Here is a 24,943-nt window from a genome sequence, read left to right on the forward strand (position 1 = left end):
AATGTTGTTATTTTTTATATCACAGCGACATCGTTAGCCACTTTCTTGGACATGCTACCATATTTTTTCTGCAAGAATGAACTTCTGATGGTTTTTTTTGCATTGCAGTAACTTCAAACCATATCTACTAAAACTTTTAGATCTGGGTGGAATATTTGGTGAATATGTCAAAAAAAGAGTGGTGAGTTTTCTTTGAGTCAGCATGGTCAAACTCATCTGGGAGCAGCTCTGGTGTATACATTTTTTATAGATTGACTTCTCTCATACTTTACAACTCAAATTGAAGGACTTGATAAAAGAACAGCAGCAGACTGAGAAAACTGTTTTCTACTTTTCTTGTTTTGTACCCGTAGTTTTGAAAACAGAATGACTATCATTTTTGTTTTCATCTCATATGTGTTCTTAAAAGTGCTACATTCCAAACTCAGAAAATATTTTTGATCGAGATATTGCCTCCTATCGGGGACAGATTAGCTGGCCGCTAGCAGCTAACAGCAACAGTGCAAACAACAGCAACAGTGTTGACAGAGTTAACAGTGTTAACCTTTGTTTATTTGTCTGTTTCTGTGTATGATTGAGCGTAAGTAACCTTTACATGGCCAATAAAGCCGATTCTGAGGGGGAATTCTGCAATGACACAAAAGGACGGGACGGCTGTAGCTGCCGTATGGTCACAGTGCCGAGCAGCGGCAATATGCAAGCCATTGGCAGATTCCTGCGGCTGAAAAAACAAAGTGAATCTGTATTTTTCAATAATTGACAGCAACATGTGCACAATCTGCCACGTTATGCTCCACATGAAAGAAAACAAAAACAAGCTAGACACCACAGCACATAATTAAGCTTTTTTTACAAGAATGTTTATAACAATTGCATGAGACTAATGAAAACATCGGCCTTGCAGCTTTCATAAGTCATCCAAAAGTGTGTAACCATATGCACTGCTTGTATTTTGAGGGAACCATAAGTAGGTCTTTAAAATCCCAAGAGTCCTGGGAGCATAACATTTTGTGCAGTATCTCATCGTTCAATCCTCTGGGGGAGAAAGTTTGCAAATCAAATATCCACTATCATCTCTTTTATTAGTATTTCATCAATGTTGCCACCTCTCTCTGGCAGAGTCACCAGTTTAATGCACTGGATCCCAAATGATGAGATGTCATGTTTAACGTCATTTAAATATATTGCTACGGAGTAGCTTTTTTTTTTAATGGAGCTTTTGTGTTACTTTATTGGATGTGATGTCTTAACAAAGGATTAATCATTTAATCATATAAATTAAATCAATAATAAAATACTTTTTCTCAGTGTGAGGATGAGTAAAGTAAAACCCCGACTGCCAAAGACTGGGCTAACAGTCTATGGAAGAGCCCAAAATCTTAAAGAGCCCATGCTGATGTAACATCACACAGTCCTTATTAAAACCTCTTCCACATGGATGATACAAGTGCAGAGGATGTGCTTGATGTAATAATATGGTCAAAGGTAACTACTTTACTTTTAATTATCAATCTCATCAATCATCATCTCTATCTCATTTTATCAATGATATCGTTGCATGTTACACTTCTCATGTAATCTATATGACGAAGTGCTTGCAGCTTTCATTTCTTTTTTCTTTCTTATTTGTGGAACATAATGTGGCAGATTGAACACATGAATAATTAACCCCCACATGTGCACAGAGTCCGTGGAGCATTAGCTTGAAAAACACAGATTATTTTCTTATAAACCGTCCAATCAAACCTCTCTTCTATTGGTATCTAAACTACGATGTTTGATGATAAATATTATCTGATCATCTTGGAAAAATGTATGGTCGTCATCTAATAATAAATTTATATTTTGTCTTATGGTAAAAAGAGAAAAAAGCAGACGTATTATTGACCAAAGTACATAGGCCATTTTATGATCAAGTCTAATTGTTTCCCTGTTTATAGTTTACTCTAGAATCACATCGGGCAATTTTACGATTAAGCTAGGTTGGATTCGTTTCTCGTAACGGAGTGATTCTGCACATATTTACCATGAATGAGACCACATACAGACCAGAGGTGGAGTAAACCGTGTGACCAGTAGTACCCTAAGATATACCATTGTTTTTCTCCGACCAATTACATGCCAAGGAATTTCACTGGTAAAACAATCAAGCCATTAAATCAATAGACTTTTTGTCTTAAAAATAAAAACAAAATCAGGTCAGAGTAGTTTATCAGAGACAGCCAAACAAAGGAGTGTATAAATAACACCTGTCTTCAAGCTGTCTGTGCATAGTGTCAACTTGTTAAATCCCTGGAAAAGGGAGTTTGGAGGTAAACCAAAAAACATGCTGCTCATTTTGACAAAGATGGACTCCACCTGTACGAGCACAATCTGTTTTGAAAAGTCTGTGAGCCGTTTCGTTCTGGAATAGACTGACCTCCTTCCAAAACATTTCTCAATCTGAAACTGGAAGAGTGGACAGAGTGGAGGAGATTTTACAGCTGCAGTATAATCATAATGAGATGATTAGGCATTCAAAGATCTACATTTGAACAGGTGGTGGTAATTGCCCAGAAACTAATTTTGTAGTTATGTTAGAAGCTAGAGATAACTTATAATGGGTGAAAAACCCCACAAAAATACAGACTTCTTAGCCAACAGCAACGGGATTTGATTCTGCAATTTCTGGATTAGATGGATGGAAAGTTTGTGGAATTTTCTCAAACCACAGAGGAGCTTGTAATCTTTAAACAGAATGTTTATGCTTATAAATAATTAAAATGACCAAAACTTGATTTACAAGGTTTTCCGGTAAACGTGTATATTTTATTAATCAGAATATGTATAAAAGTAAAACTATATATTCTCTTATTCAAGTTATATCTAAAAATATCCAAATCCAAGTGAAACATCATATATACTGGTTACATAATTAGTTTAATGTCATCAGTTTGTGAATGTTATGCAGCAGAACTTGTTATCTAACTAACTGATTTAACACTGGCAACAGTTAGAGAAGCCTCACTAGAAATCAAATAGGTCCTTTGTCTGTGAAGTGCTTCAGAGTGAGTGTGATCGATCAGCACACTGAGAGGGAACAATGCTTATCTCAACATTCCCAAGCGACCCAGGCTGGCCAGGGTTTTAATTCAACTTTAATTAGTTTAAACCCACTGAAAACAGTATGTTTGCTGTGTTTTTTTGGGTCAAATTCTGTGGTTTGCATCTGTGGCGTGCTCGTCTATAAAAACAGCTCCTACAAACTCAGCTATATTTTATTGGCCATAATTGCGGGCATTGTAATTAAAGAATAAAACACTGAGGTTAAACAAACTTAAAAACCTGTTTTATTCACAAAAGAGACAATTTCAGGCACTTGTAAAGTAGAACATGTCTTTACTCTGAGATGCCAAAATGATCCTGGACTGTTTCAGACACACACCGACTTTGGCAAAGTGCTGGTGTTACGAGGAAAGCAGATTCTTCTTGTTTGCTCATGGGAAAGGTTTGTGTGAATTGCACCTTGCTGCAACTGCACTTCATTTTGAGTATTTGTATTCAACCTTTGGGTTGACTTTACTGGTTGTGCTTCAGTTCAGACATGTTTAGGTAATCTGAGAATACCAAAACTTTAACAGACTTTCAGATCATTTCCACTGACAGTCTGTAAAATATAGTCTTAAATTGTAAACTTTACCTTTATTATGCTCGAAGCAGAGGGCTGGCCAAATCTATCTCGTTGTGTTTCTTTTAAGAGGAAAGGCAACAGAAGATTTTCTTGTGACCTTTATGAGAAACTTAAACATTTTTTAAATTAATGTCTTACTTTGTGTCCTTTCTTTTTCCGCATCGTCTTCTCGTGTCTCTCCTTCGATTTGCTCTCGTTCCCATATTGTCCCTCCTCCTGAACTGCCGTTTCTGGCTAACTACTTTTTTTATTTTCCACTCCCTGCTCCTTCAGTGTCCTTTGTCATCGCTGCTATCCTGCTGTCTCAGGACACTCTCCAGACGCTTTGCCCTATTTGGAGGCAATTGCTCATACAAATCAAAGCCAAACTCTGAGCGCTGTTGTGGCAGACGAAAGAGCAACAAGTGGTTCCTCAACACCTGGAAATGAAAAAGAGAATGAGAAGGAGGTGAGAAGAGCAGTAGAGGTGGTGGTTGCCAGGATGTATTTGGAAAAATTGTGGAATAGTTTAACTAATTTGAAAGAAGGATTAAACATGGATATTAACACCAGAACACTATGTGTTTCGATTGAGAATGCATAAAAACTAGTAAGCAAGCTAGCAGAGAGGTCTGAGCAGCCAAACTATAGTCTGCCTTCGGAGACTATAGTTTGGAAATTGTCAGTGGGTAGTGAAATGAGAAGCTGCGTGTCATTTGCATTAATTATGGTAGCTAATGTTATTTTTGCTGATAATGTAGCCAAGGGGAAGGATAAGTTGAAAAGAGGAGGATCAAGGATGGAGCCCTGCAGGACGCCACTCACTAATTTGTGACTGTTGGAGTTGAAGTCCCCAAGTGTTTTAATAACAGCATGGGGATAAAGTGCAGCGGACTTTGGCCGACCAATTAGCCAGACATGCTGGACCAAACTGCCCCAGGGACGAGAGGGAGAAGAGCCTAGACGGAAGCTAAGTTAACCCAGCTAGTACCTGAGGCTACTCCACTAGCCAGCCTACTGCTGGCTGTCTGATGTTCGGTTGGGGAAAAATAATATGGATGAAATAAGACTTCAGGCGAACCCAGCAACGGGAGGTTGTTGCTCAAACACAGTCAAAGTTAATAGACATATGTATTCGAATTGTAATTGGTCCAAGTGTATGTTGCAACTCTATTCAATGATAGTGAAATTATAGAAAAGCTCAAACTAAGAAAACAACTATAAGTTGGGGAATTTTCTAAATTTGAATATGTATTCGAATTGTAAAAAATGTGAACATGAAATTTAATATTTTTCATAGTGAAAAAAAACATAACAGCTGCTGTATACTTGCATGGACTGAATTCACCGCATGACAGGAATCAAACAATGTGAGAATCATTAAGATATAACTGGGAATCCCCAATGGAAGCAAGACATGAGTGACGTGTAAGCGTTCTGTCATCCAGTTCAAACTGACTCTGTCTTCAGCTAACATCTCTGCCCGTCTGTCAGCAGCAGCTCTGAGCTGCGACTTGTTAAACTGCCTTCATGAAGCTGACTGACAGCTGCCAACAGCAAGTAGGAAAACTTCCAGCTTCCAGTTGATCTCCTGACAATCTCCCTCCAGCCAGCTACCACCTTATTTAGTAGTGAAATTTGTAGTGAAATGAGGGGGTATCGTATAGATAACTCCCTCTTTTTAACATGATCAACCAGCTGTGCCTCATCCAGTGGTTCAGTTTCAAAGTGACCAACAGGAATAAATAGAAACAGGGCGTTTGACAACAGCTCAAAAAGTTGTTTTTTAAGAAATAATATTCTAAAGTCATTATTGGCAAATTTTGAAAAACTTACATATTTACATACATACATTATTCAGTGTAATAAATGTAAAAAAATGCCCAGCAGCAAGGCAGTGACTTGGATGGTGGTGCACAAGATGAGAAACAGACTGATTTGCCAAAGAATGTGGAGAGATTTTCGAGAAAAACACCCTCAGAAAGTTACATGTGAGGCGAGGGGAGGAGTTGGTGAAATCAATAAACACAACGCAGCGTATAAAGATCAGAGAGAGAGTGAAGGATGAGGGGGAGGAGGCAGTTGATTACAAAAAGTAGAGAAGTACCTCATCAGTCAGGTAGTAAATTTTCCTCAGCATACTGTGTCGAGCTGCTTCAACCTCCTGGAAAAAGGACGAGAGGATTTAAGATCAAAGGCCTCACTGATGTACTGACGCACTTTAAGTCTCAAGTGTATATTTGACTCTACACCTGCATGCATTAGCGTTTTCAGCAACACTGCTGTAAAAAAAAAAAAACGTCACTGTGAATGAAGCAGTTAAGTTTAAGCCCTTGAATGTTTTTCTTATTCTTGGGTGTTTACCCCAAAACCTCACAGTTAAATAATAGTCACAAAACATGACTTAAATCAATGTTTAGGATCATGAAAGAGTCAAGTGGACTTTGTGAGACCAACTCAGAGGAAGCCCCTTTGACAGTTAATTAATAACGTGAGTTTTGAGCAATGAGCTCATATTTGGTGAAGAAAAAGTGCATAAATCATCGTAAAAATACTACACTCAATAACACTCAACACTCACGCAAATCCAACCTTTTATTAAATGCAGCTGTAGCACCTTCTGGATTTGCTAAATGACACCATATGTGGTATTTTTTTTACTGTGGCTGACATCATAAATGTACAGAGCAAAATCTTAACAATACTAAATAATCTAAAAAACTCAGGGGCTAGAGTTGCATGGATGCCATATAGTGCTGTACCTGTGCTGCAGCATCCTGAGAGAAGATGAAAGCATTGACGTGGGACAAGGTAACCACATATAACACAGGACACCAACGAGGCTTCAGGGTCCCCGTAACCAAAGAGCGGAAGTAGAGATGGAGGAGAGGGAGGGAGTCTTCAGGGGGGGAGGTGAACCGCTCGATAGGAATGGAGAGCTTCAAATAAAGAGACAGAAAGATAATAAATTGATCCAAATCGGTCAGAAATTAATCATAGAATATGTGTCAGGTAACAATTGTTAAATTACTCTGAAAGTAATCTTAACCCATGAAAAGGCCACTAATGAGAATAAAAGCAGGAACTTCCTCATCATTACCTGTTCCAGAGTGACTCCCAGTGACCTCAGCATCCCCACATGTTCTCCAAACACAGCCAGCCTCATGATGGCGCTGTACCTCCTCTGCAAGGGTAAGAGCACCCAGGAGCCAAACAGCCGGTCTCCGAAGGACACAGCTTCGTACTGGGTCAAAAGAGCAGAGTACAGGTCTTGGAAAGAAGCTAGACCAGGAGGAGGGACGTTCAGGTCCAAAGAGTCCAGCTTGGATCGCCTGTAAATGGAAGAGATTCGGTTTGACTTTGTTCTCTGTGCTCAATTTAGCGTTGGTATTGAAGGTATAAGGATATCGAACATTTTCAGACCTGGTCAGCAGTCTGAACAGACCCCACATCAGTTTCTGAACAGGTCTCTCCAGGAACAAGTCACTGGAACACAGGAACACACAGGACAGGCGGGCGAGTTTTGCTACAGGGAGGATCACCTACAAGATGACAAAAAGTTCTGGAGGTTAGTTACAATAACAAATAGATAGATAATTATAACTAATAATAATAAAAATAAAAATCATAATAATAGTTATAATGCCTGACAAAAAAAACACTAGAAGAGAAGCTGGACAACCAGAGGATCAATATAAATCATGGTATATATTGAACAAAAATATATTCACTCACCAATATCTTCTTAGGTTTGAGCTTTAATGTATTCTTGAGAACAATGTGCTCTTACAATGTTGAATGTCATTGTCCTCGTACATTGAAGGCATTTGCCAGTTGATCTTAATTAACTGACAAGAGGGAGGCGCACCAGAGCAAAAGTTTATAATATTTATACTGTATTGTTTTCTCATAGGTCCATATATTACTTTCTGTGTGGAGGTTTGGGAAAACACAAACAAAACCAACACAAATCACATTTTCATGCTACAGAAGGGAGCTTTAAGAATTGTAAATCTGTCGGATTATTACCAAACAACACACCATTTATCAACTTGCATGCTTTAAACTGTTGTGATGTAGTTGTTCTTAAAAGTACAATATATTAAAATAAATCATTTGCTTCATAACTGTACTCAGAGGTAGTCTGAAATCAGACACAGCCCCTGTATGAATTTAGGGTACGTTGGGTACGTATGGTATGTATGTTTAAAAGGAGGAATTAAGATTGTGTAGTCCACTTTGAAAATATAAAATGTTTTTAAAAATAAGGTGGTAAAACACTTTTTGTATAAAATGTTTGGGACTTTTGGTTTGTCTTTGTAAACCTAGTAGTGTCAGGGTTGCCTGTTGGGTAGGTACAATATGCTTAAGATCGAGCATATATCTTTTCTTTTTTAATTTTATATTTGCATTCTTTTTGAAAAATTATTATTGCGGACCAAAATAAATGATTACTAAAAATCTTCAATTGTTTCGAAGTGGAGGTACTGCAGGAAGTAAATACCAAACGAGCTGCCATATTTAGTAGTGTCAGAAGTGGATATAAATTAACGATGTATGGGATGCTATTACTCGTTAAGTGTAGTTTTAGTGTAGTGTTTCTCTATGTTAGAAGATCATAATGCTTTGTAAAATAATGAAACTTTGGGTCTGTACACTCTGTTCTTACCTAAGAATAAATCCCAAATAAGAAATCATTCATCAATGTCAGAGTCTTCCTGAAAACTGCATAAGTGGGTTTAAAGCAGACTTTTTTCCTTAAGAACGTTTGGTGAATGATTATCAAGGCAACAATAAACAATTATTTTCGATAGTTCTGCTAAAAATAAAATAAAATTGACCTGACTTGACATGTTTCTGTACCTTTAGTGCCTCCTCCCTCCAGACCTCCAGCAGCAGCAACCACTGCAGACAATGAGTCACCGCCTGCAGAGCCCCCTGTGGGAGGTCTTCCACCTCTAACCCTCCTCCGTCGGAGACCCCTGTCCGCTCATACAGGCTGACGAGAGGGAGGAAAGGCCAATCAGATGGCACGGTGGGACCAGTGAGCTCTGGGAGGAGATGGGAGCTGATCCAGGGGTTGCGACCGAGGAGAGCGTCTCGGGACGTCAGTACGGATGACTCCAGATGGGCCAGATGAGTGAGGAAGCAGCCTCGTATGGATGGCAGCTGGATGCAGGCTTCTCTCAGGAGAGCTCCGACAGTCTGCAGAGAGGGAGAGGTTTGGGGTTTTGTTTCCTCTTGGAGTTTAAGCTCTCCCAGCTCTACAGCTTCAGGTCCTCCACTTTGGCCCTCTCTGGAAAGCAAACAGGAATATCCCTTTTGGTTGAAATGGATCATGTGCTAAATTGATAAAATTCCAAAGAAATGTTACTTTGAATATAATATAATCTGTGAAATTAGATTATAATCAGGCCTGTTTTCAAGCACTAAACGATTACTAAGAAAGAACGTACGGTATCAACAAAAGAAAAAAGGCTCTCATGATATATTGTGTTGGCACTTAGTGGCAATCAATTCAAAATTAAAATTAGAGAATGAGAAACTGAAGACTTACGATATAAAGTCCTTGTTGAAGATGATGGTGGACAGCAGTTCATGTCCCAGAAATTCACTGCCTGGTAACAACCATGGTAGCAGAACCAGCGCCACCTGGTGGTACAGTGAGGCATACTTGGCTACTTCTCGCTCAATGGAAACCTGAGAAGGAACAAAAAAGGTGAAAATTAGGAGTAGTGTTATTATGCATTACTAATGAGAGGTGGATTTGGTTTGTAACAGAACCTAGCACAACCTGAAAGAACAGCAGAAGATAATGCTGCTGCCTGAAACAAAGCTTTAACTGCATGCTTTAGGTCAACACAATATTTTATGGCACTTCGATAAAAGTTGGAGCATACCAGTCTGTGAGCCAGCCGGAGCAGCAGGTAGAGGAGGTGGTGTTCATGACGGACAAGCCAGGCTCTGGTGTGAGACAGGATGGGCATAGCCTGACTGGTACTTCTCAGGTAACCAATCACAGGTTCTGACAGGAGGAGGCCGCTGAACTAGAGAGGGAAAGGGGTTGAGATAAAATATATGGAATTTTGGCCATTGAGTGCACAAGACTTTTAAGAGGCTGCAACCAAAGATAACACTGGATAATTTTACTTATTAATTCTTCATCTTTCACTGCAGTTGTGCTTAGCAGTGATCTAATGAAAATAACTAGTAATTTGTATCTCTTGGCTCATTATTGTCCGACCCTGTAATGATAAGAAATTACCTCAAGGTCTCCCTAACTCTCCCAAAATATTTACCTTGCAGCTGAGGCCTTTGTGGAGACCTGTGATTGTTTCCAGGAGAAGCCCCAGGGCTGTGAGAAGAGGGAAGGGGGAGCTAGGAGCAACAAGGCCCGGGCGGTCCCTCCATCCTGGGCAGGCCAAACCAGGGAGGCTGGGAGTTGTTTCTGGGCCCAGATGACTAGACTGGACATTACACACCACTGACGAAGACCTGGGGTAAAAATAATAATAATAATAATATAAAAAGCTGTCAACAAATTGATGGTTTGTAAGACTGTTCTGATAAAGGTCAAGAACAAAACAAAGGCAACTGCCATCAGTTTTCATACATCATTATTTGACAACATGAACTACAAGGACTACACTGGTCTCACAGTAAGTCAGACTTACTTTAGGTTCTTGATCAGGCCTTGAACCACATTGTGGGACAGCAGGGGGAGGAGAACCTCGGACACCAGTCGCTCCAGTTCTTGAAGGGTCTCTACTGGCTTGAAACAGTTCTGAGGAAGAGAGTCATGCAGATAATGGATTCATAGCTTGTTTAAGCACACAGAGTTCAACCATGTTGATGTGGACCTGTCAAATTTTAAGACAACTACTTGAGAGAAAACAATACATGTGTTATAGAAAGTATAACTTGATTTGTCCTAATGCAACAGGAAGCACTACCTGTCTGGAGAGCTGATGGTAGTAAGCTTCTATGTAGACCAAGTAAACTGGTATTACAGCCAGGCTGATGTCTTCCTGGACTGGATTATCAAGGCTCTTCACAAAGCCCCTCAAGTGACCCAACAAGGATGCCTGCAACCCTGTGACATGACCCCAAGACACTGGAGGAGGAGGAGGGCACTCTTCTCCCTGAGAGCTGTGGTAAAACAGAGACGGTAATGTGTTTATGGCTGCAACGGACAAGTGTTTTCATTGTTGATTAATCTGTCAATTATAGTATTCTTTAATTAATTAGTTGTTCGGTCTATAAAATGTCATAAAATGATGAAAGATGATGAGTGTTTCCTAAAGCCCAAGTTGACGTCCTCAAATGTCTCGTTTTGTCCACAACTCTAAGATATTAAATTTTGCTGTACAGAGTAGCAAAGACACCAAAAATGAATAAAATGCTGGTATGAGTTAATTTAACCTTTTTTTCTTTTAAAATTAATTAAACCAATTAATCTATTATCAAAATAGTTGCCGATATATCTAATAGTTGACAACTTATTGATTTATTGTTGCAGCTCTAGACATGTAGATAAAAAAGGATCCAAATGTGTTGTGTGATGATTTTTTTTTTTGAAAACCCCTATAATCCTAATCTGTACCTGAGCATGCCAGCCTGTAGCTCCTGATGGCAACCAGCTGTGTGTGTGATCTGTGTAAGCAGAGAAATCAGAGCCAGGACCCGCTGGAGCTGCAAAGGCAACAGAGGATCTGAGGGGGCCAGGACTGTGTGAACCGACTGTAAGGTCTTCGCTAGGCTTGGATACAGATCTCTGTGGAAACATAATGACAAGAACCGTGAGAGAAGAGCACAGCAGGGGAGTAAGTACAGCAATTATGAAACGGTTTCACAAATTCAGTGTCTCTAATCAGGCTACTTTCTACTCCTGAAGAGGAAGTTCTCTGCCCCTGGTGGTCAGATTGAAAGTGTTCACTTGCATGTATAGTTTGCAGGCCTGTCCGTAGCCGGCTGCCACAGCCCACAGCCTGTAGGCCTCGGTGGTGATCCGGAGGGCTTCGGTTGGTTCCAGCAGCAGCTCGCTGGGATCAGCACTCAGCAGAAGAGGCAGACGCTCCCTCACTCCAAGAGAGTTTAACTGGGGAGAGGGGAGACAATGAATAAAGGAATAATTCAGATCGAAAATTGGATACTGATTATATGGTCCTTTTCATGAGGCTACAAATACGCAAATCAGGAACAGTATTTTATTTTCCACTTGACTCTTTGTATTTTACAGAGAGTCACAATTTTAAGTAATCCCATAGGTTGGATTCCAGACAGATGCGCATACTGTACTATGCACAACAAATGGTTTGACATGATAAAATAAAAAGGTGTCAACACCCTTCACACACCACTGGATACTTTCATATAGGCTGCATCAGTATGGACACAGTTCATCCAGTTCTTAAAGACCTCTCTAAAACACACAGTCGTCCTAATACATTATAAAGGCTATTAACCACGGCTGCTTTCACTGGCCCTAATAGATTCCATAGAGGCACTGACCAGTCTGGCACAGGCATGTCTGCCAGAGGTCGCCAACACTCTCAACAGCTTCACGGCGCTGGCCAGTGGGAGTCCGTAAACAGACTGAGGAATGGGAGAAGATGGCGCCGTCCAGGAAGTTGGAAGGAACTCTGACAACACCGTCTCCATCAAGCGAGGACACTCAAGCACCTGTGAGTGAAATGCAATCTTACTGAATTTGGCATAATAAATATAGACAATAGTAAATTGTACTACAAGCATTGTTGACAAAAATTTGATCAAGTGAATCGAGTATTGTTGTCACCTGGGTGGCAGATGAGGAGGAGTGCCTGGCGATACGAGTCAGGATCTGCAGGACGTCCTGGACCACTGGAGGAGAAGGTCGGAACACCTCCAGGATGTAACGCAGCCTGGGGAGCAGTTTCATCTTTAACAGACCCTGAAACACAGAAAATAATCATTTAAATCTACAAAACTTCTTGAATACAAACTGCATGCAACAGTAAGTACTATGTAAGGGCAGTTGCAGTATGTACTAAAAGTTTTTTTTTAAGTATGCGATTAGGAAAGCTCACTGTTAGTGAGCCTCTGCACTCAAATGGTGCTTATATTTTCAGACAGGCATGTTTTGATCCGACACTTCAGCACTGGTACATTAAACATCTGAAAAAGCCAAGGAAAACAAGTCAAAAGTAGACATGTTTACCTTGACAACATCCTGCCTGGCCACATCATGATCACTCTTCCTCTCCTCCTTCTCCTTGGCCGTCTCTTTCAAAATTTCTGGGAGGCCTTCATCCTCCTCTTCTTCCTCCTCCTGAGCAGACGGCAGCAGAGGGAAGGAGGCCAGGCCGCGAAACCAGGAGAAGGTATAGTCCAAACACTCCTGAGAGGGCAAACAATTTATATATGAACACGAGGGACAACACAGAAAACCAAAGTGTATTATCACATCTACAAATACAATTTTCACTTCTGGGTTTCTGGCCGGATTTTTTTTGCATTGCATTTTGCAGCTGCTAATCAAACTTTAGCAGTCTTTGCAGATAAAATGACACAATCGAATGAAAAAGACTGAATGATTGAATGGATTGTCTTACTTCATCGGCTTCACACACAAGCAGTGCTTTAAGTGCATGCACAGCTGCAGACATCACTCCCTCCACACCGTCGTCCAATGCAAAGCGGAGCAGGAAGAGCAGGCCGGCGTCGAGCAGAGTGGACACCACGCTGCCTTTTAGCACTGACCCGTACTTTCCAGCATGTGCCTAATGGGTAAGAAGATCAGCCACTTGAGTCACTACAGACATGTGCCTCTGCAGTTACACTGTGTGTGTTTGTTTATGTACCTTTGAGAGGATGTTGGCCAGAGTGCCGAGGGCCAGACTCCTCTGCTGGATGAGCTGACTCCGAGACAGCAGGAATAGTTCCTGCAGGGAGTAACCTGCCCGCTGCAGAGAAATCCTCAATGTTAGGATTAAAATCATCTCATACTGGAAGACCTGGAGCCTTGTCTCAATGATAACTTTGAGATTAATCTGGTTTTCAGGTTCACAATGATGCTTCACTTTTTTACAGGTCTCATAAAAAGTAGCATGACAATCAGTTTTACTGAAAAACAGGTTGTGTTTAAGGCTACAAACATGCTCTCTGTAGAAAATGTAATCAATACTTTTACATTATCCCAAGGTCTATTTACAGAAACAGATCCAAACAAAACACTGCATTCAAATGAACAAGACAGGAAATCACAGGTAAAGTTCAGAACTAATCAGAATTCATATTTGCAGTTTGCTGGTACTGTCATTGTGCTTTTTTGAGCCAAACACAGTTATTAAACACAAAAGAAAATCATGAAGAATAGATCTGATGGTGTTACAAACATTTTATCAGACTTTAAACATTAAGGCGTCAAAATAAGAAATGATATAATATGAATAAAATGAGACTTTGTTGACTTTTTGTCCACTGACCTCAGGCTCCTCTCCGTGGTGGTGCAGGCCTAAATGGGTGGGCAGATCCTCATCGGGTGGAATCAAGGTCCCAACAAAGTCAAAGCGAGCCTGCATGGCCTATCAGTACACAGAACCACAGAATGTGTTGACTCAACGCAAAAAAACTCAATAAAATGCAAGCTTTAAGTTAAAGTTAATAAAAACAGCATCTGCTGGTGTCAACATAAATATCTCCTTACCTTGTCGGTTCCTTTCCTTCTGGGTGCAGGCAAGTCTCTCATCCACTCCAGCTTCTCTGGTTCCAGCTTATCCATGTGGACCCATTCCTTCTTAGGCTTCAGCAGCAGGTCCTTCTCTGAATTCGCACACACAGAAGGGTAAAAGTGAGACTCATAACTATGTATGATTTCTTGAAATAATTGGTCCAACTGTTGTCTGTTGTAGCCAGCACAGATAAAGTGACAACTCCAACAAGCGTCACTGCTGTAAACACAAACTACTCCTGCGCTCACTACCCTCAACATCGCTCCTTCCCACAGCTATGATTAAAGATACTTTGTGAGGAGCTAAAGAAATGTCTGGCTATTTATTATCAACCCAAAACAAGGGTTGTTTACTCTAAATTGGGAGGTAGAGAAGGCAGTAAATCATCTTTGCGAGGAAAAAAGTCAATCACCCTGACATAAGTCTTGAGAAAGGTCCATGAGACCAAAATGATGACTCTTTTTAAATAAATCAATGCAGATGTGATGAGTGTGTGCAGGTATTGACTTGACTTTTTTTTTTATTGATTCCCTTCACCATAAAGGAGACAAGTGGTTTGAGTGTTAACTTCTACTCAACTTATAAATCATCTTTGGCCAGAATAACAGAATTACACAACCAGCTCTGTTTATAACAAATTTTGTAAAATTGATGGTGTACATGATGTGAAAGATCTGTCTTGATAAGATCCATTAGCAACACTTTCATCAGGACCGGGAGTATTATTTGAATGATCTGCAGTAACTTAATTGCAGAGAGTGGCTACTTCTGGCTCAGTCTGGCCTCTCTGCTAATCATACAAAGTGAAGTCAATGATCAGCATTTTGTGGGGATTTTAGCCTTGCAGCAGAAGCATTGTACATAAATTATACAATTAAGAGAATGGATCCTTGAGAGAAAGGGAGAGCAGAGAGAGTGAAGGGAAGAGAAGTGAGTGAGATACATCAGGAGGCAGAGAGAGCTAGCAGCCAGCCAGGTGTGATGGTCTTCTTGAAGGTGGCACATTTAGGGATTTTCCCTAAAGATATACCACTAGTCAAAATAATTTGATAGACTCAGCAACAAGGTTACAATTAAACAGTGGTGAAAGAAGTACTCAGGTCCTCAACTTAAGTACTACAACACTGTGAAAATACTACAAGTAAAAGTTCTGCATTTAAAACCTTATAACTTAAAAGGTATTATCGGCTAACTTTGCTGAAAAGTATCCAAAGCAAAAGTACTCATCATGCAGGAAAACAGTCCCTGTCAGTGTTTTATTATATATATGATGTGTTTGGATGCATTTTACTGCTGTAGACATTTAAGGTTGTGATAACTTGACATCCTTTATATGCCGTTGTTTGGTAGCTTAATCTACAGCAATGCACCATTTTCTGCAAGATCATCATACATATTTATAGCGTTGCTTTCCTGTGAGAACCATGTAACTAATAGCTCACACAAACAGCCCTGTTTTCAGCAATGTGACGATGTATCCAAGAGGTATTTTAAATTGAACTTAAGGATGTTTACTCAACCCATATAGGGAAACTTCAGTTTATCACAAACATCCACATTCAAAATCAGCATATTTGGAGATACATGGTTGTCAGTGGACAACAAGGGTTTGGGAAAATTGTAATATGAAAAGTAACTAAAGCTGTCAGATGAATGCAGTTGAGTCAAAAGTGCAAATTTTACATCTGAGATGTAGTGGAGTGGAAGTATAAACTTGCATAATATAGAAATATTCAAGTAAAGTACCTACAATTTGTAATTAAGCAAAGTACTTGAGTAAATGTACTTTGTTACATTCCACTGCTGTAATTTAAAACAAGCCTACGGAGGGAATAAGTAGTGTGAAATATTAGTACAGTCATCCCCATAACTTTGATGCTGTTGATTCATTTATATCTCCAGCTGCAGCAGAGAGAAAGTAGACCTGATAAAAAGGTTGCTTTTAAATTCATCATACCCGTCACAGCAGGTGATGTTGGCAGATCTTCCGCCCCCTCCTCTCTTTCCATCTCTACTTCTCGGGGTTTCTGAAAAAGCACAGCAGCACCAGAGGAGGCGGACTCCCTGCTCATGTCTTCAAGAGGAAAATTGTCCTTGCTGCTTTTGCCCCGGGGTTGTTTGGATGCGGAGGCAGAAGACGGGACGCTCTGGGCTTTGCGAGATCTAACAAAGTCCACTAGTCTAGGATCTGGGAAGCAGAAATAATCGTGTTACACACAGTCGTACCAACAAAATGTCCTTTACTAGTTATAATACAAGCTCAACATGTATCATGTCTTCATCTTAATATATATTAAATATCAATAAACCGTCATGTTGACAACATGATTGCCTACCGAGCTGAGATAAGAGTTTATTCTGCTCCTGTAGTATCTCAGACTGAGACATGGCCTGGAGTTTAGCCTGGTTCTCACTGTGGATCCTCATGGTTTCTCCTGAGCTATCTGGGACCCCAAGCCCCTGACCAGACAGCAAACTGGGACCTGAGACTGCAGTTGGATCTGGCAAGTGGAAAGGAGAGGGGAGACCAAAATAATGTGAAGAGGGGGTTCTATGGATAAAGATACCATAGACAAATATCGAAAATATCCGCTAACGTGCGAATATCATTTACTCACGATCATGTGCAGCACCACACTGATCTGTATCCATGCTGGTCTCAGTGGGCAGGTTCTGCTCTCTGTGTTCAGGTGTCTGAGCAGCTTCAGGTGCACAATGCAAAGGTGTCTTTCCCTCCTTTAGTCTTTGAGCTGCTATCTGACGCGCAAAGATACTCTTCTTTCCAACAGCGGAAGATAGTGGCACCTGGTCGTAAGGATGAATGAACTTTAAAAAATCTATTTGAATGCTATTTATTGTGATGATACAATGTGAGTATGGACAAACAGCTTGAATAGTACATTTTCATAAGTTTAAAGTTATTTTAAGTAACATGAGATTCTGCACGTTAAGAGAAGCTATTCATTGTAAATGGCCAGAGTCTGTTGCCATGTTTATAATTAAACATTTTACACCCTGTAAGAATCACACCCATTATAAAGAATTGGCATTAAAGTTTTCTTACCTGACTGCTGGTTTCTGAACGGTGCAATACTTTTGGGAAAGCAATGCCTGTAAGTGCTGGTAGAGATATTGGAGTAGAGCTGGTATCTCTTTCCTTAAACAAAGAGGAATGATATAGATCCAATGATAAAATAATATATACAAACACTGTCAATTAGCTTAACCAGCAAAACCTGGATTACTGAGAAAATCAGTAAAAACACGAGATGCATATACACTTGGAGAGGTCCAACAGGGGAAAAAAGCTGCTTTAATAAGCACAGAGTTACTAATTCTAACTTGGCATTTGCATAAACTTTTGATTTGATAAACTCACCTCTTCAAGCACCTCTTCAAGAAGTACTACCCTGAGCCTTCCACTTAGCACTTATTGTATTCGTATTAGTTTGTTTCTGCACTGTACTTTTGCTCTTAGATGCTTGTTTAAGAAAGGAGATGCACTTATGACTTCTGGTGACTAGTAGTTCTCTATGTTGAATACACTTATAGTAAGTCGCTTTGGATAAAAGCGTCTGCTAAATGACTGTAATGTAATGTAATGTACTTACAACTATTCTGGAGAGAACAGCGCTGATGTGAGTGTCATGTCTGTCCAGCGTCTCCCCAGCATCCTCATCCTCAAAAGTAACACGATTGGCTTTGAATCGAGACTTCTTAGGAGGGGCTGGTGTCAGAGTCGGGAGTTCGTCTGGAAGATCTAGAGGAAACAAAAAAGCTATACAATTATCTTACATACTAGCACATACGGCCTATTGTTGTTATTGTTGACATGTGTGTAACAGATGCCTATTTAGTACCACCTTAGCCTCATGTTGTGCATGAGAAAACCCACAAAATGTCAACTGTTGATGAGTTTTTAAATCTCAATAATTAAAGATAAAAACAAGACACTTCTCTTACCTTCTATGGTAACAACATCCCTTGGTCTTCCTTCATCCTCCCTGTTACACCCCCCTCCTTCTCCTCCAGCCTCGCCTCTCCTCTTGTCAGGTCTGCGGACCACATTGGCCGCAGAAGGAGCTCCAGAGGTCAGGAACTTCTCCTGCTCCCTGAGGAGGTCAGCCTCAGAGTCGGACGGCTTTGGACGCCGCAACATCCCTCTAAAGGACACAACAGATCATATTAAATACAATGATTCATGTCCGTCTGTACCCAAACAGTCAACTAACCAAAACACGTGTCTAACGTCATGTTACTATCAGTATCTAGGCATTGCTTTTACGTGAGTGACGTTTACACCTGACGCACACCTGGGATGAATGTAACTCACTGTTAGCTACAGCTAGCTTGATGTTAGCTTTAAATGTCAAACCTCACTCAGCTGAAGGTAAAAAACTGTCCAACACAAGACCAAACTGTGTCACCACAAAACGGCAGTCTGTGTTGTTTGAAAACACACCACAACTGCAGCAGCTAACCTTCAGCTAAGGCTAAGTGATGGTCCGTGGTACCAGCGTGACACACTCTCTCTGTAGTCCACACGGAAGGTTTATAATGTGACACCAAACTCTGCCTTCAAAATAAAAGCTCGGCCGGAATGAACATAAAGGAAGGCGCAGCGATTTTTCTTTCTCTACATCCCCCTATTTATTCCACATAGTACACGGATATTTAGAGGCGTAGAAGGCATACGCAATGTATCTGAGTTGTTGGTATTATAACTCGCAGGGTTCACCACATACCTCAGCTTTATCTTGCGTTATCCTCCTCTGGATCATCTGGATCAACATTGCGCAGTGATGTTTGTGTGTGGTTTCATTCGATCATTTAAACTTGGACACTGACAACAAGCACTCACTGCATAATGGTCAACCTCTGCTGCCTCTGCTGCGGTGAAATCCCTCAACCCCGCCTCCCTCCGTCCGTCCAGGCGGCACCACCGCGGGATCCCCGCTCCGTGCAGCAGCAGCAGCCTGCTGGCTCCGGCCCAGACGATGTGAGGCTGAGGGGGCTCAAAAAGGGGGAGAAACCCAGAGGGAACAGAGCAAGTCAATAGGAAGGAGTGAGTTTATAACATCGCTTTCTGACATGCAAAAAGTGCAGCATGCTCTCCTCCGATCCGGTGCAGGACGCGGCGGCCAGAACTCCCAATGATGCTGAGGGAGAGGAGCAGGAGGAGGAGGAGGAGGAGGAGGAGGACTCCCCAGCTGAGAGGGATGTCCTGGAGGAGGTAGGTGTAGTCATTCAGTAGCTTGTTATTAAACAAAAACCTTAAAAATGAGAAAAAGCAGTTCTTATCAATTGATCAGGCGACCTACAGCTAGAAAAGTATCAGAAATAACAGCAATTATGCATAAAACATTATTGTTGTGCAATAAATAAGCAAATAAGCCCACTCTTAAGTGCAAGTTCCTTAAGCATAGCATGTTTTAATCAATTCATTAAAAAAATATATTAATAGCAAATTTAGATTTAAAACACATACATTTCCAGTTCTGTGATCGAACAAAATATATTGACATTCTCTCCTCTGCTTCCACCTGCAGCAACACAGCCTCTCTGCGTGATGAATGTCAGAGTATTCCATTGCACATAGTGGCAGTAGAATCCATTGATGTGGAAAGATACTCTCACAAATGCATGCATAATAGAAAGTCAGTTGTTAAGGCAGCAAACAATATTTTTTTGCAAAGTCAGACCACGATTTAAAGTTTTGATCAGGTGTACATACATATGTCTGTGTTTGCTCCACTATGCCCTCTGTCTTTACTGTCATGGAATAATTACTTTGATTCCATCTGGGGAATTGGCTGTGTGCAGCCAGCCATGCACAGATAGTGAGAGAGCACGAGTTGTCTTACCTCAGAGCCATTGTCCATGTAACTGCCAGGTCCTATTTTATACTGCAGAGAAGATTAAAGTACAATTTGGTTACAAGCAACTCGTGTCTTTTTCATAAGCGTCATATTTATCTTCAGCATACAGATTTAGTTTATTAGAGCTTATATTTTGGGGATTAGTATAACCTTAAATTGACTAGACATTTGACTGAGAAGCACTATTTAAAGTGAGCCTCTTGCACATCTAAACTGTATGCGGTCCGTAATGTCTGCAGCCCAGAGGCCTGGACTATGAATGCCCTCCTCTCTAGTACACAAGAATTCATCCCTGTTTGCTCCATAAATAACTGAGGTGGAACCCGCAAAGTGACATCCCCACCCCTGTGTCAGCGCAGTAATGGATGGGCTGGTTGTCAGCATAAATTGTTTCACTCCATAAAACACCATAGGTAGTCTACAAGAACACAGGATCTCATGAGGACGATTATCAACACAAGAACCAAAAACATTAAAAAGTACCATTAAGTCATATAGAAATTATGTTAAATGTGACATGATGGGATCAAAAAACTTTGAATGTGTGAAACCCTTAAACACACAGATACACACATTAAATGTGTCAGTCCTCGGTTGCTCTTTTTGTGCACAAAGGGTTACACCCGAGCTTCCTTTACTGTTAGTGTTACTGATGAAATAGCTTTAGGCCATTGTGTCTTTGCTGAATGTAAGCACTTTCTGTTTCCGTTTGTCTGCCCAGAGCTTTCCACCCAATACTCAGCAGATGAGTGTAGATCAGAGTTGTGTGTGCGTGTCTGTACTAGCAGTGCTGGAAGAAGTATTTAGATTTTTTTCTTGACTAAAAGTATCAAAATTAGAATTTAAAAATACTACATTACATGTAAAATGTGTATCACATTTAATTTTAACAGAATGGCCCTTGTAAGCTTTATGTTATTATGATATTATTTCATTATATTTACCCAATGGGTTAATATATATAAACATAATTTGTCCTGGTGGAGCTCATTTTAATTATTTGACATACAGTTCATACATGTGGGTCATAATTCACTATATTCACTTTAAACTATATAAAATAGAGATAGTCATTTAGAGTTCAAGTTATTCAATATTTTACTTAAGTACTCCACTCGAGTAGATATACTTATCATTTCCGTTATCAATAACTATCTCATTAGTTTTTTCACTACTTTCTATCCTTAAATATCAGAAAAAAGTGAACGTTCCCAGTGTCCAAGGTGACATCTAAAAATGGGAAGCAGTGAATCCTTACATTTAGAACCGTACGTTTTTCCTTGATGAATGAGGTCAACGTTTAATTTTGGTTTAATTTAATTTGTTATTTATTCCGTGGCTATAGCATATTATCTGTTCAAGGTGTCTATAAGTCTCTATTAAAAGATACGCGTGGTAAGTAACAATAAATCACACGTTACACAAGTGCTAAGGTGTGATATTAATGTGACAACTTTACCAGCTAGTACATTAGCCCATGTGCAATATAAATTCAATTAATTTCAGAAAAAGAAAAATGTGAAAACATCTCATTGAATATTTATTTATGTCAGCTGCTTTGACTCACAGCCTCCTAGGGACACTGGGTGGCTTTAATTTAATTCCTCTGTGCTTTCTTTAGTTTGATTTACTTTGTGCTTAGCTATGGGAAAGCTTGGCAGTCCAGAGCGGAGCCACGTTCATTTGCATTTCTACTGCATGTCACCGCCAGGTTTCAGGGCCTCATCGCTTTAAGTACCTTTTTCTCATTACTCTCTCTCTCTCTGCAGCAGCGTCCAGTGAAACAGTCCCTGGGTGCTTGCGTCTGCCGGGAGTCCCATTGGCGCTGCCTGCTGCTCTCCCTGCTCATGTACAGCTGCCTGGGCACGGTGGCCTGGTGTCAGCTGACCCGGGTCACCAAAATCAGCTTCAACTCGGCCCTCACCTCCTCCTTCACGGCCTCCTTCACCTCCTCCCTGCGGGGGGCCTCTGGGATGGGCGTCGGAGGACACTCAATGATCTACCACGACAGCCCCTGCTCTGACGGCTACATCTACATCCCTGTGGCCCTCCTGCTCATACTCTACGTCTTATACATGGTGGAGTGCTGGCACTGCAGAGCCAGGAGCGAGCTGCAGAGCAAAGCCGACGTGGACAGTGTGTATGAGCGCGTGCTGCGGATGAGACAGGCCCATCCTTGCATATGGTGGAAGGCTATCAGCTACCACTTTGTGCGACGGACTCGGCAAGTCACTCGATACCGTAACGGGGACGCATACACCACCACGCAGGTGTACCATGAGAGAGTGAACACCCACGTGGCTGAGGGTGAGTTTGACTACGGCCACTGTGGGATGAAAGATGTGTCGCGTGACCTCAGAGGCTTGGAGGGACATCCGGCAACTCGCCTGCGCTTCACCAAATGTTTCAGCTTCACAGAGGCCGGTCCAGAAAATGATTACCTCAACCAGAGAGCCAGGTTCTTCTCTGAAATTGAGGGTTTGGACGATTACATGGAGGCCAGGGAGGGGATGCAGCTGAAGAATGTGGACTTCAGAGAAAACCTAATAGCCTATGTGGACCCAGATAGGATGCCTTGGTACGCTTCTCAGGTCGCCTTCTGGCTGGCAGCTCTGCTGATGTTGTCCTGGCCTCTGAGGGTGCTTATTGAGTACCGCACTGCTTATGTGCACTACCGCATAGAGAAACTATTTGGGTTAGAGTACAGTCCCTCTCCTCTAGATGAAGACTCCCCTCTGGGGAATAATACTGGTTGTGTTATCCCAAGAGTAGACACACTGGACAGCACTGAGATGGAGTGGCACATACGCTGTAACCACCAGGTGATCCCGAGCTACTCAGAGGCCATGCTGATAAACATGAGCGCAGCAGACTCTCACTCACTACAAGACACAGAATGCCCCTCATCCTCAAACTGCTTCCTTCTGGACAGCAGCCAGACTGCTCAGAGTTACGGCGCTCTGCAAAGCCAGGAGGACTGCGAGCAATGCACGGAGCCGAACGGGCAGGGTGACGGAGGAGGCAGGAGGAGGACCACCACCAGTTCCAGCTGCTCCTCCATCTTCTCCTGCCGGGGAGCGCTGCTCCATTCCCACCTCTCCTCGGACACGTCTCGATTCTCCCTCTGCCGCATGTACGGCTCCCATCGCACCATGGCTCTGTGGAGGAGCCGCAGCAGCAACCTGACTGACCCCTGCTGTGTGGACGAGCAGTGCTGCCGGTCTGACTCCAGCCAGCTGGCGCTCAGCGAGAGTCCGCCGACTTATAGGGACGCCCGGTTCTTCCCAGTTCTCATTGTGCATCGGTCTGAGGCCCGTGGCAGCGAGGACGGGAGGGAAGTGAGGCGATATTACATACGCAGAGGGTCTTCCTGTGTGGAGACAGATCTGTGAGGGACATAGACACTTATTGATGAGACAAAATAGATTCAAATCAGTAATGATGGATGGTGTTGGTCTCTGTTTGCTCCATAAACAGAAAGACATCAATGAAGATTTATGGAGCTCTTTCAGAAAAAAATCCACTGTACGTGAAGTAATAGAAACTTCTATTTTTTAACACAGTTACAAAAAGTCAAAGATTCCTCGTATGGAATTGCACATGTCTATATTATTACAGTTAAATTGTCAGTATGAAAACAGACGCAGGTGTGGGACAAACAAGATGTAGTGAATCTAAATGCTGCACCTCTGCAGTGTCATACTCTCCGAGTGTCAGCAGCGTCTGTCAGCTGCAGTGTGTATAATGACAATAATCATCTGATTAAATGGTGCATACATGCCACTTAGACATGAAAACTGCACGACCTCCGCATCCTAATGTTTTTATCACAAAACTTGGTTCTTACATTGACCTTGTATGTGTTATTATACGTGTAAGAATTGTGCCACTTAGAGGTGAGAATGATTAAAAGAAAAGTTGCATGTCATTACCATCAGTTATTGTCTTTTGCCACAGTTGATTTATAGTGAAACCAAAGACACGAATATCTGTTTCGTTTGTTTGTTTGTTTGTTTGTTTTTCCAAAGACTTATATTAAACACCACAAAGCTTTTATTGATGAGCGTTATGATGAGTAGGAACATGAACTGAATGTCAAAATGTAAGCAATAAAAGTTGTACTGACGAACAGTTTTGTGACTTTTACCGTGTCTGTTTGAAGGGAATAACATGATGTTTTATTCACTCAAATTAGTTGATTAACTCATACATTGAATCATATCACTGTGGCAAATTTCAATATTTAAATTTAAATTCACAAACAAATGTATACGGCCCCTGTTCTGTGTGCTAATAAAGAATAAGAAGAATAAAGAAGAGGGATAATTCCTCCTGTGATCATGTTAATCTGAAGTGACAAATACTCTCAGCTCACTGGTTCCTCAAGTACAACTAGAAGGAAAGAAGCACTGGAATAACTACGCTGACATGCAATGACTTCAACCAATAACCAGTCTTTGTGGCTGCTACAGAAAGTGTGGTTGGTACAAATAAACCATTGATGCAAGCCTACGTGTGATTGCAGCATCTTGTGCCATCTGGGCAAAATAGAAGCAATTCTATACTTTAACTATGATAAAAGCAATATTTCAAAAATACTCTGTTACAAGTAAAAGTACTTTCTGACCAAAATAATTGTACAATGTTACAATACTATGCAGTATATTACTTTTCAGGATTATTATAACTGATGTATGAATGAG

The 24,943-nt window shown here is 41.1% G+C and overlaps 2 protein-coding genes across 5 annotated transcripts; one reads left to right on the plus strand and one right to left on the minus strand.

Moving 5' to 3' along the window:
- Positions 1-3,047: 3,047 nt before the first annotated feature.
- Positions 3,048-18,932, minus strand: rpap1 (RNA polymerase II associated protein 1). 4 transcript variants are annotated; one of them, XM_054614181.1, is made up of 27 exons: positions 18,824-18,896; positions 18,325-18,524; positions 17,973-18,121; positions 17,426-17,518; positions 16,980-17,166; positions 16,698-16,862; positions 16,319-16,549; positions 14,337-14,452; positions 14,116-14,214; positions 13,492-13,593; positions 13,243-13,410; positions 12,849-13,028; positions 12,447-12,581; positions 12,161-12,331; positions 11,590-11,747; positions 11,253-11,423; positions 10,603-10,798; positions 10,324-10,433; positions 9,949-10,144; positions 9,550-9,696; positions 9,207-9,349; positions 8,513-8,945; positions 7,073-7,191; positions 6,750-6,981; positions 6,412-6,588; positions 5,757-5,813; positions 3,048-4,089 (listed from the first exon to the last, which is right to left on the minus strand). In XM_054614181.1, the coding sequence occupies exons 2-27, from the start codon at positions 18,518-18,520 to the stop codon at positions 3,940-3,942; spliced, it is 4,281 nt and encodes a 1,426-aa protein (XP_054470156.1). In that variant the 5' UTR covers positions 18,521-18,524; positions 18,824-18,896; the 3' UTR covers positions 3,048-3,939. The 4 variants fall into 4 exon arrangements, with proteins under 4 accessions (XP_054470156.1, XP_054470157.1, XP_054470154.1 ...); XM_054614182.1 differs by lacking the exon at positions 18,824-18,896 and adding an exon at positions 18,737-18,813; XM_054614179.1 differs by lacking the exon at positions 18,824-18,896 and adding an exon at positions 18,695-18,778.
- A 102-nt stretch (positions 18,933-19,034) lies between these two features.
- si:dkey-13p1.4 (transmembrane protein 151B) lies at positions 19,035-24,542 on the plus strand. Its single transcript, XM_054614213.1, has 2 exons — positions 19,035-19,600; positions 22,013-24,542. Exons 1-2 carry the CDS (start codon positions 19,469-19,471, stop codon positions 23,630-23,632), a joined length of 1,752 nt encoding a protein of 583 aa, XP_054470188.1. The 5' UTR covers positions 19,035-19,468; the 3' UTR covers positions 23,633-24,542.
- The last annotated feature ends 401 nt before the right edge of the window (positions 24,543-24,943 follow it).

Source organism: Anoplopoma fimbria, chromosome 15, assembly GCF_027596085.1.
Source record: "Anoplopoma fimbria isolate UVic2021 breed Golden Eagle Sablefish chromosome 15, Afim_UVic_2022, whole genome shotgun sequence".
NCBI classification, from domain to species: domain Eukaryota; kingdom Metazoa; phylum Chordata; class Actinopteri; order Perciformes; family Anoplopomatidae; genus Anoplopoma; species Anoplopoma fimbria.

What these genes read in the sequence shown, in the direction of transcription:
- rpap1 (XM_054614181.1), bottom strand. Translation starts at nt 18,520, where the DNA reads ATGTTGCGGCGTCCAAAGCCGTCCGACTCTGAGGCTGACCTCCTCAGG. An exon ending in CTACAGGCTGGCATGCTCAG is followed by an intron (nt 10,799 to 11,252) that starts GTACAGATTAGG and finishes GTTTTACCACAG; the next exon opens with CTCTCAGGGAGAAGAGTGCC. An exon ending in GGAGGGAGGAGGCACTAAAG is followed by an intron (nt 7,192 to 8,512) that starts GTACAGAAACAT and finishes GTCATCTTGTAG; the next exon opens with GTGATCCTCCCTGTAGCAAA.
- si:dkey-13p1.4 (XM_054614213.1), top strand. Translation starts at nt 19,469, where the DNA reads ATGCTCTCCTCCGATCCGGTGCAGGACGCGGCGGCCAGAACTCCCAAT. An exon ending in ATGTCCTGGAGGAGGTAGGT is followed by an intron (nt 19,601 to 22,012) that starts GTAGTCATTCAG and finishes TCTCTGCAGCAG; the next exon opens with CGTCCAGTGAAACAGTCCCT.